The sequence below is a fragment of the Chrysemys picta genome, chromosome 8 (assembly GCF_011386835.1).
Source record: "Chrysemys picta bellii isolate R12L10 chromosome 8, ASM1138683v2, whole genome shotgun sequence".
Classification (NCBI taxonomy): Eukaryota; Metazoa; Chordata; order Testudines; family Emydidae; genus Chrysemys; species Chrysemys picta.
In genome coordinates this window covers 96,412,522-96,428,052 of record NC_088798.1, presented here as the reverse complement: position 1 = coordinate 96,428,052, position 15,531 = coordinate 96,412,522, and the positions used below count along the sequence as shown (strand labels likewise).

Genomic DNA, 15,531 nt, shown 5'->3' with positions numbered 1-15,531 from the left:
GACCTGCTCGTTGTCACACAGAAAGTCTGTAGCAGAGCACGGAATTTAACCCAGGTTTCCCAAGTCCCAGCCTAACACCCTGCCCACCAAGCCATCCTTCCTCTCATTGTGAGCTCTCCGGGGTATGGGCTATCTCTGTGTATTTGCTTGCACAGCGACTACAATATCAATGAGAACCTAACCCCTGTTTCTGGTCCTTACCTACTACAATAATAATTATGGCATGATGGGGCTCTAATTACTGTAATTAGCATTTTCTTTTGAAAGTAAAGCAAGCGTTTGTGCCCGCACAAATCTATTTCTACTAGTCACTGAAGACATTAGTTAAAAGACATAACACACAAGCCATCTTGTCTGACCTACGTATGCGCAAATCTGACACCACGAGAAGGGTCGCTCACATTCTCAGCCCCACATGTGTGTAGTCGGCACAAGAAGGCATATTTATGCTACTGCTGTAATATACTATGCTCTCAAAATGAGATGGAAAAGATTACTTGGTTTTGGTGGAGATGCCTGCTCTGGGAATGCATACAGAAACTAGGGAGAGTAGCTACACTTGCACTCCTAGGCTTAGTGAAAATAATTTCTTTGCAAAATGTTATGGATGTGACTGGATGGCGGCCTAAGGCTTTCATGGCAACAAAATTCATGACCTTCCACCAGGATTTCTCAATCACTTTCACAGTATGGATCTTATCTTAATTGTGAGAGTGTCATCTCCTCCCACTGCCAAGCAGATAACATCCCTATGGCAGCAGCTGCTTACAGGGAAAGGTAATATTAGGAAGTTATATAGGATAATTTTAGCTGCTCTTAATTTAACAGCTGGATGCAAGAAGGAGCAAGTGCTCAGACATTTAGGAAACCTCCATTTTGAACTGTGTGATGGCCTTAAAGGCCCTCTCCGTTTCTCTCTCAGCAAGCCCTTTAAGTTCCACCAGTCCAGCTTCAGCAGGGCTGACCATAGAAGTCTTTCAAAAAACAGAGCTCTCAAACAAAAGAGCCTTGACAGCAAAAGTCCTTCCACCCTGTGTCTCCTGGGTAGTGGGGTTCCATTCCCCTTGCACTGCCTGGAAAGGAGATGCTGGGTCATCCCTTGTCCTCCTGGGACTCAACAGTGCACTGGCAAACAGACTGCCTCTATTTCTTCCCTCTGCCCAGGGACCCTTTTGTTTCTGCCCAGGGTGTCAGGTTGCCAGTTTGGTGACCGACTGAGGGGACGAGGGGGGAGCCTACGCTCACCGTATACCCCAAGACTCCCAGTCCTGGGTCTATAAAGAAACGGTAACCTAGTTTTGCCCCAGATACTAACTACTCCTTCTCAGGGCCATTTCCTGTCTCCCAATACCTGTTCTCTACCATTTCCAGGCTCTTGTTTGCTTCAGAATTCCTGGAATGGGGTAGCCCGGTCTTAAAGGGCTAGTACTCACAAACTTGTCTTTTTTTTGTTTTTTTTAAATAGAATATCAGGGTTGGAGGGGACCTCAGAAGGTCATCTAGTCCAACCCACTGCTCAAAGCAGGCTCAATCCCCAGACAGATTTTTGCCCCAATCCCTAAGTGACCCCCTCAAGGATTGAACTCACAACCCTGGGTTTAGCAGGCCAATGCTCAAACCACTGAGCTATCCCTCCCCCAAATGCACGTGTCTGTGTTCACAGATGTTAAGGCCAGCTACATATTAAGGTCTGCAGCGGATCAGACCCAATTTCAACTTGCAACCAGTAGTACACAATGCACGACACTTTCCATTGCTCTTCTAAGCTTCTGTGTATAATTTTCACTTCTGTCTCCAGGGTCCCCAGAAAACTTAAACTTGGGACATCTGACACTGTGCAGAAGGAGACATACCTTAAAACACTCTGCTAACTATCTGATGTGTTAATATAGAAATTATATTAGATGAAAGGAGGGATTATCAATAGTGCTCAGAATTGGCCAGACTGTGCTCCCACTGCAGTCAACAGCAAAAGTCACAGCAGAGCAGAGCTAGGCTAATGCTGCGCACAACTGAAAAAGGTTAGAATTAATAACTAAAGATCTTTAAAAAGTGGAAAGGCAGTAAGAAGCCCTGATTCCCAAAGTTTTCATTATATTCTCAGAGCCTGACACTCAATGACTGACTGATAATAATAAGAACTATAAACAGAAGAGATAGGAGACTGTTTAGCCATTTTCTGGAGGGATTCCTGTCATGTCTGCTGATGAGCTGCTCAATGAAAACTCCATTTAAACCACTTTATTATTTGTTTAGTTTGTTCAGAATGTGCTAACTGGTGCAGAATTTTATTCCATTGGAGACAAATACAACACAAAGTTTCATAACACTAACCATCCTTTTCTGAATAGGGGACAAGCTAATGAGGAAAATTTTCAAGAGCAGTAAATAACTTAAGAGCCTAAATCCCACTGACTTTCAATGAGATTCAGGCTTGCAAGTGCTTCTAAGGGATGTTTGAAAAGGGACTTCTCAGTTGCTTTTGAAATTTTTGCCCAGTCTCCTGGAACGCTGCCATCATGAACATGTCAATAAAATCATTTCTTTAATACAAGCTGAATCTTCAAGCAGAGGAGACTGCTGTACCATTACCTGGTAGTTTTCCCTTAGACATGGTCTCAGGGTCCAGTCTGTATGTGTCCTGTAGACGCATTAGAGCCTTAGCAGCGCCTGTCTCATCTTCCTCAGTTGGGAAGAACTGGCGTTGAACTGTGAGGTTTGCGATAAAACCTTTAAAAGAAGTTAAAAGAAGAAACAGTTAATATGATTCCACAACTCAATTGCATATAATCAATACCAGACTGGTCCAGGATTGGGAACATGTGTTTTGTTTTGCAACACATCCTCAATGGGAATCAAACAGTGGAGATTTAAACATAAACAATCCTCTTGTATGACTCTTCAGTTATATGCATATCTTGGTTTAAAGGTAAAGCTTATGAGCTCAAATCAGAGGCATTAACAGAAGATGCTCAGTTCTTGTGTGATCCGCCATTAACAAAGTAGGGCGATGGATATTATACCCTCAACCTAATAATTTTCATTTTCCCTTCATGCCTTTTCCTAACACCCCTCCCGCTCCCACAATATCCTCCCTCATGTCTTCTTTGGCAACACTCCACCAAGGCAGACGTAGGATCTCAACATTCTCTGCTGAACCTTTGCAGGCCTCCAAACTTTGTGAACTTCAAGCATGTGCCAATCCATAGGAGCTCTGTGAGATGTGAAGACCTCAGATGACCCAAGAGAGGCTCCCAGACCTTCCCAGATCCCATTGATGACATTTCAAAGGGGCTGTTTGGGGAGAGACTGAGTACTTATCTCACTTTAGTTTGGTACGTGGGCTGAGGTTCAGGCCTGATTATGTATTTTCAAACTGCTTCAACCCATCTCTAACAAAGAGTGAAAATGTCAGAAAGTAAAGAAACTTAGGTCAAGTTAAGTGTTCATTTGGGGTCATCTTAATAGCAAAAAATGAAACAGAGAAGGCTGGACCAACATCATACAAGGTGATAAGAGCAGAGCCACAGTGCATTCATTTTAAAGGGATGCTCTCAATAGTCTCTCTGTTCTTCTTTCAACACAGTAACTAACAAAACAGGTTGCATAAAGGAAGAACTTCAAGTGCATTATGCAAAATAATTTAAGTGTTGAGCTATCCAAAATTATATGAAAGGTTGTAAAAAAAAATATAAAAAAAAAAATAAGGGAAGAAAACGAAAGTTCTGACTTCTATTTTAAGTGTTATGTCAATCACAATAGTATTGATTTTACAAAATATTAGAGAGAAATCTTCCAGAACAAAATTAAAGACAGGGGTAAGTGCTCAGTGGAATCAGTGATCTAGTCGTTAGAAAAGTTCACAATTTTATTTCTTCCAAGACAGCTATAAAACTCTTGGCTGAACAGACAGACTTCAAAGCATCTAAACTTTTAGCATAAGCAGAATGGAAAGAGAAAACATGCAGTGGAGTTCAAAGACAAATATTTCCTCCTTTTCTTCTTTCACTTTCAGAACGTTCAATAAAAATAAACTGACATTAAAAATGTTTAAGTTTAAGGAAGCAAGATTAAGACAGGCTCTCTGTGAAGAATATGCAGTAAGAGGCAGGGTTAGCTAAGGAAAGTTTTAGAAGGATAAACTCATGAATAATAGAGGAATATATAGACATTAACTCTATAATGTTTGCCAGCTGTTTATGTTGGAGCAGATCAGAAGCCCCTGGAGATCCAGTCTGGGCAGCAGAGTTTGATTCTTAAGTCTTTCTATCTTCTGATCCAAAGGCCAAGACAGGCCAAAGACTAGAGGCACTATTGCTGGGGAGGGAAAAAAGAATAAAAACAGATTGGGAAGACTGAGTGGAATAAGATCTCTCTTATAAAGCCAAAGTCTCAAGACAAAAAACACTTTAAATAAAAATTGTCCTAATAGTTGGACCTTTTGGTATATCATATTCTTCTTCCCTCTGCTTGATGTTCTAAAACAGCATGAAGGGCTTCTGCCATAATCAAACTAATGGCACTGCTTCTGGGACAGATCAGGGTATTGACCAAAGGAAAATGTCTAATGGTAGCCGGGGAGTGGTGAATGGTAGCCAGTAAACAAGAAGTTATTTCTTAGTTTATAAGTTTCACACAACTCAGGCAACAGTATTTGAAATCACGACAATTAAGTTTGCAGATTTCCAGTATATGAGCAAGGGAAGGAAAAAGCAGACTTGCAGCAAAGTTACAGAAACTATTTTCTTCCCTTTAACACCTTACCACTTGTTGAGTCCTGAAGAACTAGATTCTCTAATTCCAGCCAATCAGTGTTTAAACGCTTCACCAATTTATATGCATTTACTGGGTGTGCAAGATAACCTTCTGGGTCGGAAGCTGATTTCATGGTCAGTGCATCCATTTTTTCAGCCCAGCTGGAAAAAGAATAGCATGTCTCAATCCGAGATCATTTTATGAATGCATGTCTTCCTTATTATCATCACATCTAAAAACAAATTGCTCCTTCTGCTATATATAGCCAGCTGTCTTTGCTATATATAGCCAGCCACTTACAGAGTTAAAAGTAAGGGTCAATCATGGCACAATTGATTTTTTTTAACTGAAATAAAATATAAATATTTCCTACCTTTAAGGCCACCGAGCACAAATCTTATTTGCATTAATGTCTCAGCCAACAATTTATATCATGTTGAATTTTGAAAAAGATACATAGTGCAAGATGAATTACACTGTAATTCTTAAAAGGTCGCTCTCATTTATATCTCACTAACACCACAAAATCTGTTTGCTTTTCCAAAAGCTGTTTAGGCTCTTATGGGAGTCATCCGTGCACACCGATGGGAAGACAGACCTCTTAATTTTTCAAGTTATTAGGATTCTTTTCTTCTAATAGGTTAATGAACATAGTTCCATCATACGCTCATGCAGAAATAAGTTGGCAAATTCAAAAATGATAGTGATGAGTCCTAATATTCTTTTGAGTGTCATAGATGAACTCTTATTTTAGTCCCATATATGGTACTTCACTAATGATACAGTCATGCCCTCATCCCTCTCTTTATTTGATCTCTTAGCTGAACCATTGCACATGTACCAGAGCTTCACATTTCTCTCTCCAATATGCAGTGGGAACTGAGCAGGCTACCGAGGCAAAACTAACAAGTGGACAATAAAAGAGCTTTGCTCGAAGCAAGATCCTTGAGCACAGTCTATAAGCTTCCACTTGCAAGCTTGCAGTTTCATAATCACTGGGTCATGAATGTAATAATGGTTCCAACTGAAGTAGGGATAATTTAGTATAAACTTTTGCAATTATCCCCAAGTTGCTCATGTATTTTCTGTGTCTTATAATGTTCCAGCTCAAAATGGAATCCAAAGCTACTAATTCTTCAGAGATACTTTAAAGAGATCCTGTCAGATTAAAACCCACGTACTCGTCAAAGCAGATTACTTTACCCCGGCTCCTAGTAACATTCTTTAGATTTTTCATATTCTTTCAATTTTAGTAATTTAATTTTCTCTATTTACGTTGTTTGGGGTTTTTTTGCTGTACAAAAAAAGGTGGGCCAAATTTTCATACTCTTAATCAGGTTGAGTAGTATCTTACTTCATAAACAGCCCCAGTGAAACCAATGAGACCAACTGAATAGTAAAGTAACACTTTAAGTGAGTAAAGGTGGCAGAATCTGGCCCTTATTTTATCAGAATATGGCAGTTTCATTTTTGCCTATAATTAGTATCTAATGCGCTCTGGTTTCTTGTTCTCATATATTAGTAGAATGCTGCAACATTTAGGGTGCAAACACTGTGGTTTTTTTTTTTTAATTAACTATTTCTATTGAAATGAAATTTCAGCTGAAATTTTAAAACATACACAAAAGACATTTCTGCTGACATTCATGCAAAAGCTGTTGTAACAAAAACCTACATCTGAAATCTAAACGGACCTGACCATCTCCCTTTAAAGGAAAATATATTGACTGGATTTCAAAACGTGTAAGGGATGTAGGTTACTTTTCCCCTAATGGCCAGATTTTCAAGAGAGCTCAATAGCCATTGGAGCACTTAAATGAAGTGGCAAGATTTTCATAAATTCTCAGCACCCAGAAGTTCCCATTGAGAATAAGCTCCGAGCACTTTAGAAAATCTGGCTCCAATTATAGGTGAATAGCACTTCTAAAATCTAGCCTTGAAAAAATGGCTTTAAATCTTGTACAGAACTATCTGAGTGTTGTTCCTCTATCTGTGATGCTGTAATCCCTATTCACAAAACACATGCCAACACTCAATGCTCTGGGTGAACTTAACTTTTTTCTTTTTTAAATAGATGAATAGTAACAAATTCATACAATCTGCTTTCAAGGACATTTAAACAGGGATGATCGGCAGGAACATCTCAGCTGTCATGTACAAGGAGACAAGTGGCTTCTGAGGCAGCCAGGGCCCAGAATATATAAGAATTTATAGATCAGAAGCCACCTTGATCTGCATTGGAAGTAAATATAAGGTCAGTGCAGCATGGAACACATGGGGTGCAAAGTGCTCATTGTGGGCCTGCTAAACAGCAGCCTGCCATGTTCTGCCTTAAGGTTACTGCTTCTGAGTGGTCTACAAGGGTAGCTCAACCATAACACGTTGACACAGTCCAGCTGAGAGGGGCATAGATAACTAGGGCAAAGTCTTCTTGCAAGAGGAAAAGTTCCAACATCTCAACTCATGGCAAATGCACTCCTGGCCATTGCCAGTACTTGAGAGTATAACAAAGGTCCAAAAGAACACCTAAAGCGGGGAGCTCTCTTACCCCTGCTTTTGCTGGAATAAGCCTCAGCCTGCTTGCTCTTATTTATCCCTCTGCCTTGGTCAGGCACTGGGGAAAGCAGGGGCAGTACTATCCAGGCCAGCAAAAGAGAGATGGAGAAAAGACGATATTGTACAGTCAACATATAAAATATGGAGAAGTGCAGATTTGTTATGCAATCCTTCCCCTTACCTTTTAATCTTAGAGAGTTTAGATTCTTCTGCTTGAATATATTCCTTTAAAGACTGCACCAGATCTTTCTCTGCATAAATCAGGTCTGTCATCTGACCTACAATGGAAGGAGAAACTTTATTACACAAGTAAAACAAAGGACTACCCTTTCCCACGGGCACAGAGGGGAAACATCCCAGACATTCTACAGCTAGTAGAACTGCTTGAAGAATCAACATATTGCAGGCTCAAGCAATTTACTACCTTGAGGCTAAAACGAGAAAAGCCTAGAGACTGGGACACAGAACTCCTGTTAAAACCAGGTGTCCAAATCCTCTAGGTGGCTTTGAAAATGTCAGCCTTAGTGTCTTCTGGAGGAACTTTGCTGTGACCCCTCCATTGCCTTTGAATGATTTTAATATTAGTTACTTGCACCTGTGTGCAGTCAAAAGAGATTTGGCATAATTACAGCTAGAAGCAACACAGTTAGTGATCAAAATAATTGCCATGGTATCTGCTCTGCATGTGGACACAGATTAGGTCCTAGTGCGAGTTTATTAGTCAATGCCACATGCACTAGTTAGAACTGCAGTTCCTTGGTATGTGGCTTGCAAATGGTAACTGTGGAAACAACAAATATAAAAGACTTACAGTCTGACGCTCTCAGTCTAACCGACGTGCAGACAGTCTCCTAATGGAGACTGCTAGTATACAAATCTTACTTCATTTTGCGTTTTACACATGAGAAGCCCTTGATTTTTTGGCAACCAAAGCTGAACACACACATAGATGATTTGATTGGACTGACAAACATAGCTGCAGATTTCTTTTCAGCATTACTAAGTAATTATGACTGATGCATAATTAAGCAGCAGTCCTAGGTAAAATCCAGAAATGAGTTCTGTTCAGCCTGGGTCAGACTGGCAAATGGGGCAAGGAGAAGGTCATTCACAACAACTGCATATCAAAAGTTAGCTTTAACTGCCAAGAAAAAAAAAAAAGACTACCAAACAATCAGTTTCTATCTATTTTCATCGCTGATATTTAAATGCAGCTTAGAGCAATCTGTTTTGTATGAGACTCAATAGGTTTTCTTCTGACTGAGGAATTTTACAAAATAAAGCAGAAGTCTAATCAAGGCATGATGTCAATCCAGTGTAACTCCAGTGATTTAAATGGGGCATAAATCTTTTTGAAGCCATTAAAATCACAATTGAATATTGAGCACTATTCACAGTACAGCATTATAGATACAGAAGCATAAGTCCCACTGAAAGTTAATAGGACCTTGTCCTTCTCAATCTCTGAGGTGCTTTTGAACAATCTACCTGCATAAGCAACAGTGATCGGAGGTCTGTATACTGAGACAGTGCTATTAAACAGAAGAAACTAATGAAGCCTGGGCTAGAATCATTAGTCTGATTGTTTTCAAAGTTTCCAGCTATTCTATGTGACATTTTTGATTAATTTATTGTACAATTTATAGGCGGACTTGAAAAGACTTGTTTTAAAGTAGGGGGCCGCGGGGGGGGGGGGGGGGGGGTTCACATGATTTTATTTTTGCCCTCTTTTTGCACCCAGCATGTGCAGAAACTGACATCTGTTGCAGAACAGCTTAAAGTAATTCTCATTGCAGAATGTTGTTTGTTTGTTTTTTAAAATCAGGTCACACTGAAGAGAGGGAAGCAGAAACAATTCAGCCATAGTATACGAATTCCACTTTAATCATACAAGTAAAATACATTCTGTAACTTTTCATCTGTGTGCAGTTCAAATGAGGGAATACAGATTTACTAGAAGCAATTATCAATCCTGTCTGTGGTTCATCTTCATCTGTCCATAAATGGAACTTTTCAAAAACAATCTATTTAAGTTGGGCAATGTGTAGGCCCAGTCATTGTGTCCAAGGTCAGAGAGAAACAGTCATAATGATATTGGCAAGAAATGCTAGTGAATTTACCCTGACGCTTTGTTACATGTTGTTAAATTTCATGTGAAGTAGTGTGAAAAGGATACAAGTCATCACTCTTTGTGTATTCAAAACTACCATATTAGGCTCCCAAATTCTAAGAAGTTCTTACATGTAAAAAGATTTTTTTTTTTTTATTAAAAAGGTTTCCTAGCTACTCAGTGATTTAGCATTAAACCTTCCGGGGTAAGGTTTAAGTGCCATCCTCAAGCCAGAATAGGTACGCAATGCCAATTAACAGCAAAGAATGAGTCATCTTTTCCCTTTGCATGGTTTATTCAAAACTGAGGCCCTGTCTGTAGGAGAGAAATCTGCACCAGTTTGCTCATCACTGGTGAGGCTTAAAGGGAGTAAGTGGCCCCGGCACAAAACCTGCTCTACACTATTGCATTAGGCTTGCAATGGTGTAACATTCTCTAATGTAAACTCTGTCTGATGGGGTTACAGTTTGAGGCTTACCAAAAGAGAACCTTCTTTGTGTGCACTAACGAATTTTATACACTGTGCTCCAACATCAGGTTATTTTGTAGCGACTCTTTCCTTACCGATAGAGGTGAAAAATTCAGCTTGTGTGTGCCATGTGCAGCTAATGCAGGTCAAGAGCAGTGATAGTATCCAGGACTTCATCTTCAATTAGGCTGGGATCTGCAGGATATTAGGAGAGGGAAAAAATCAATACCCTGTGTACAAATAACTCTCAGATACCCTAATGAGGATGAGTCAAAAATCCCTAATTATAATAGAAACAGGATCTAGGTGAGCGGTGGGCAACCTGCGGCCTGTCAGGGTAATCCACTGGTGGGCCGTGAGAACATATTTACATTGACCATCCACAGGCACAGCCGCCCGCAGCTCCCAATGGCCATGGTTCACCGTTCCCAGCCAATGGGAGCTGCGGGAAGTGGTGGCCAGCACATCTCTGAGGCCCGTGCCGCTTCCCACAGCTCCCATTCCTTAAAAATCCCTTCCTCAAATGTAGAGGCTCTGTTATTCAAAAATACAGCCAACAGGATGATAGCTGCCACCCCCCTCATGATCACTGCTGGCAACTCTACACTAGCACTGTTCTGCACTGCCCCATGCAAGGCCTGGTTTGGTCTATATAGTGACAGAGATAAGGCAGGACACAGAAGAGATGCACCTGTCTGAAGGGAAATGAGATCAAGTGTCACACAGATTCCAGACCTGGAGGAAGTTTTTATTTTTTTAAACAAGAACAGGATTAAAAGGGTGGGGGGTTAGCAATAGGAGAGGTGCATTTCAAGGAGAATGGTATCCTGGGAAGAAGTGTCGCTCTCACCTCTATTCCAGTGCACGGGGACTCAAGACTGCAAAAGCATCATTAATAAAAAAAAAAAAAAGTACTAGTGAAGTATTTAAAATCAGAATGTTTTATTTTTATGCACCTGAAGCTAATTTTAGCTCGGATGAAAGCAAAAGCAAATTTTTTGACTTCAGTGATGTAGTCTAATGGCCTCTGCATGAGATTAAGGATCTGATATTTCTCCCACTAAAGTAAATAGTAAAACTCCCTTTGATTTCAGTGTATGATTTTGAGCATTGGCTTTGCCTTTGATTCACTGGTGAACTTCTTAACCTCTGCATGTCTGTTTTTCCCACTCACGTAAAGCATGCACCTCGCAGGCTTGTGGAGAGAATTAGTTCTGCCCCTCTTCACCTACCCCTCTACTACGAGCCTGTCTCCTTGCTCCAGCCGCATGGCCGCTTTCCAGCCTCTCCCCACCCAACAATCAGGAGCTCCCATGCAGAGTTGGGTTGAGGGCTAGTAGGGGGGGGAAGGCTGGCTGCATAGGGTGTGCCACCACTTAACGTTGGAAAACAGGGCAGAACTCACTGCAGGCAAAAGCCCAACCTTCCCTTACGGTCTTCCAGGGAGTGCATGACAAAGGATATGGGAGGGGACCAGGACGCAACCAAAGCAGGCCGAAAGGCCAATGGCAGCGGGCAAGTGAGTTAGGAGGACCGAATACCCTGCAGGAGGGCACTCTAGGAGCTGCAGTTAAATTGGTATTGAATCCCGGCCACTGAACACCGTGGAAGTCTGTACTATATGTGCAAGCTGGAGGTCATCCTGCAGGAAGGTCTTTCTGGGAACTGACTGTTGTCAGAGTGTTGCTGATGCCTATCCCAGACAGCATGCTCATTGCAAAGACTCTGAGGCTCAACAAACCTCAACATTACCTTAAAAAAGGGGGTTACTTTAGACTCATCATAAGCTATGGACTATCCTGTTTGCAACTGTTCCTTTTTGGGCCCCATCTGATATGAAATAATTTGCAAATACAACCTGCTTTGAAAATACAATACCCCTTCAACGATATAGAAAAACAATGACTAAGACAAAGAGTCACTTAAGTTTGCACACTTACTGCAAAAACCCAGGACAAAGTGCCACTGCACTGCTCTCAGGCTAAGAAACGAGCAAACAGCAAAGTACGATGATTCAATGCCAAATGGTTGAGTTAATACCACAGTAATACCATGCAGAGAACCAATTAAATGCCAGCTCCGTTTTCTGCTGTTTATATTATTATATTCATAAACTATTGTTCAGTTTTTAAAACAAACCTCCCTCCATCCCCTTTGCAAATCCATTGGAAGAATCTGAAATATTTACTGCAATACGTATATCAGGTGCATACATGTGCAAGTGTGAGAACATCGTCTCAATTGCGTCATGCTGAATATTTTTTCAATGCCATGTGTTTTAGAGTGGTTATGTTTCAGACACATGTTTTACTGCAAAGCTAATATACAGGTAATCTGAGCACTAAGCAAAGCTGAATGAGTAGTGCCATGAAGAGGTCTGCCAATACTAAGGCCACAATAAGTGAAATAGCAGAACAGAAGAGTGAGTCAAAAGCACTCAGAACATACATGCACTTGGATATATTAAACCCTGGCTGTCCAGCTGCATAGCTTGTTCTTGTTTCCCAGAGCGTTTTTCTGGATTCATCACACACAGTTTGGCCAAGTGACTATGAACGAATTTTCCACTTAAAACAGCATAACCCTCCATTCCCTACTCCCAACATTCTCTTGTTGTTCAGGACATCTGCCAAGAACAATAAAATTTACCAAATCTAGCAGCTTTGCCATCACAGGCAGAGAAAGAATCAGTAAACAGGAACACTCAATAAACACAGAAATCAATTCTTGCTTGAACAAGAGGAAGATACCTGTCTGTAGGGGGTTAAATATTGTTTACAGGCATTCTTTGCACAGCTGCTACATCTCAAACACCAGAGCCAACACCTCCTCACTGCAGCCTGAAAACAATTCTTGCAAATACGTTTTTGGAGAGAAGACTGTACACCCACACACATTACAGCTCAAACATCTTAGGGATTCAGAAACCCTGTAACCGAGACCAAGACACTTGGAAATAAAACTAACCTGTTCGTTCAAGCCGAGAGAGAAACACAAAGCTCTGGTTTTCAATAAATGCTTAGAATTCAGCAATAAGGAGAAAGCTATTTAGGGCAACTATTTCCCATATACACCCTTTCTCTTAGGCTGGCTTTGTATCAAAATTATCTTTGAAAGCAGAAAATGTCACATTCGTTGAGGCAACATTTAGGATTTCCTTTTATTTGCTTAAACCTTCTAACCTTCATCTGTAACAGACTTGGGAAAGACTTCAAAAGCATGCTCTTATTGGCCCCAGTTCATCCACAGGCCTGTGCAAAGCCCAGTGCAATAAGAAGAGGAGAGGCATCTTGTATCTCCTCTGTGCTGGGGCTACTGAATAACAGTTTGATCCTGGGTGCGGTTTAGGGCAATTGTACACAAGCTGCCATGGGTCTTGTGGCAGCTGGGGAAATGGCCAAGCTGTCATGGCAAGTGTTGCTGGCAGAGGGACTCTGGGAGGCATGTTCACCCAACAACTGATGCCTATTCCCCTACCTCATTTGAGGTACGGTTCTTATCTCACACTGGTGAGAATCAGAAGTAACTCCATTGAAGTCAATGGAGCTGCACCACCGTAACACCAGTGTAAGGGCAATCAGAGTCAGGCCTTAGTATCTTGAATTTTTCCTTCCACCCCAAACACCCCTGGATAACTGCACTCAACAGTCAAACCTAAAGGATGTTGCGCAAACACTTGGCTTCTCTGTAACTGCTAAATCTCAGTGAATCACTGCTTCTGCTGAGAAGAATGCTCTGTTATACTTCTGAAACTGCTGGCAGAAAGAAAGAGGCTTTCATATACAGTCAGGAGTAGGAAGGCCACAGAGGAGGCAGGAATAGAATTCTCTACCCAAGTTACAGAATTGAATTCTCCCCATAATGTTACTTTGAAATGCTACTGAAATTAGGGATGTAAATATCATTTAAAAAGTTAACCATTTAAATTATTAAAATTATATCGTTTAACTGATTAGCTGATTAAAGGGAGAGGGGCTAGCGCTACTCCAGCCGGCGTGACCCGGGGCTGCTCCAACCAGCGCAGCGGGGGCTGGGGTTGACTGGCCCGGGGCAGCTGGGGGTTAACGGTTAGGGTGGGTTAATGGTAAGACTAATGCTTACCAGTTAACCGGTTAACTGTTTCATATTTTACATCCCTAATTGAAATGTGGATCTGACCTGCAAAGGGCACGTCACTTTGGTGTCCAGGAGGGCTATGCACACCGAATTCTTCCTGACTTTCAGGGCCAATAACCACAAGCGGCTCAATCCAACTCCCATTCATCCTAATGGAAGGACTCCCATTGCTCAGCTGGGCTCAAGAAAATCACATGGCTGCTAAGTATTCTGCTCCTTTGGGTCCTGTGCCTGCCTGCAACTCAAACGTACTCTCCCCCCTTCTCAGGCAGTAGAACCAGACAGGGAAGCCACAACTCAATCACCAGAGACCCTCGCCCTCGTAAGGAAGCAGCAGCTCAGAGCACAAATATCCCTCGCTCTCCCTTGGAGCACTGCAAGACTTTCAGCTACCGAGTTAAAACAGTTTAAGTAGCTTTAGGATGAATTTCACAAGTGCATTTGAAGTAAGACACACAGGAGAAAGTTAATAAAAAAAAATGATTTTTTCCCCTTGATACATCAGCAATCTTTCATTTCGTTGTTACAATGATTCATCTTCAGATGGTTTGCATTATACTCTGTATTTACTTTACTTTTTGAAACCGCATTATAAAACAAGCTGCAACGGGATCCTTATGGTGCCGCTAGTATCCTGGACTTTCAAATTAATTATCTTTTGGCTGATGATTCAGGCTCCTTGGTGTCAATTTTCTCTTTCCAGTCAGAGAGAATGTCGTGCACAGATGAACAAGACGTAAGTCGGAGAAAATCTCCCCCTTCACTGAGAAGTTAGCACCATCTTAGTGCTTAGCCAAATGTTAATTCCTTCAACCAGCCTCAGAATTTACGTGGCTTTCACATGGAGGCCAACCAATTTATCAGATTACATGAAGATATATTGAAATTGGGTTATAATGAGGTCAGTTTATGTAAAATTTAAAATCAGAATCTCACTTCATGCCACAAACCAAAAGGTAACACCAGAATAACTTCTGCGGTTTGAAATGCTCCCCATAGTCTCACAGGCCAGAAGATTCTTTGACTCTTAATGTGAGCAGAGTGTAGAAAGTAATACACCCGGCATATATCAAGTGTTGCTCCCTGACGCTGTTCATGAGCAAGACTCTTTAAAAAGACTATACATTTTCTCATCTTATCTGCTGAAACCTATAGAAACACAAATGTCCACATGCACTCCATATAGGTCCTCCCTTTATATACATTTAAAACACATTTGGTTTTACCTGTGGCTCAATTTTTAGCACCAATTTTGGGCACCCAGAACTGCACAACCTGAAATTATTGGGAGTAGGTGTGTGAAGCCATTCTGAAAACCAGGCCCCAGAACTTTATTCCTTCGTGGCAGAAAACTTTTTTCAGATACCTCCTTTGTCTCAGGAACATGACTGTCCTACTTAAATCATGGTACAAGAACCAGGAGGTGGGCCTTCGATAATTCAAAAGCCAGCTACCAACAGATTTGGGAGGCCAGGGTTCAACTCCCTGCTCCACCATAGACTTCCTGTGTGACTTTGGGCAAGTC

At 41.3% G+C, this 15,531-nt stretch overlaps 1 protein-coding gene across 4 annotated transcripts in view; it reads right to left on the bottom strand.

Moving 5' to 3' along the window:
• Positions 1-15,531, bottom strand: part of P4HA2 (prolyl 4-hydroxylase subunit alpha 2) — a 54,917-nt gene that overhangs the window by 30,550 nt on the left and 8,836 nt on the right. For all 4 annotated transcript variants that reach the window (XR_010589893.1, XM_005297896.4, XM_005297897.4 and 1 more), the window contains 4 exons: positions 9,986-10,085; positions 7,493-7,589; positions 4,765-4,916; positions 2,593-2,730 (listed from right to left, as the gene is read on the bottom strand). Coding sequence is in view for 3 of the 4 variants with exons in the window: in XM_005297896.4 (XP_005297953.1) it covers positions 2,593-2,730; positions 4,765-4,916; positions 7,493-7,589; positions 9,986-10,067 (469 nt within the window). In the remaining variant the exon portion in view is untranslated. The remainder of the gene's footprint in view (positions 1-2,592; positions 2,731-4,764; positions 4,917-7,492; positions 7,590-9,985; positions 10,086-15,531) is intronic.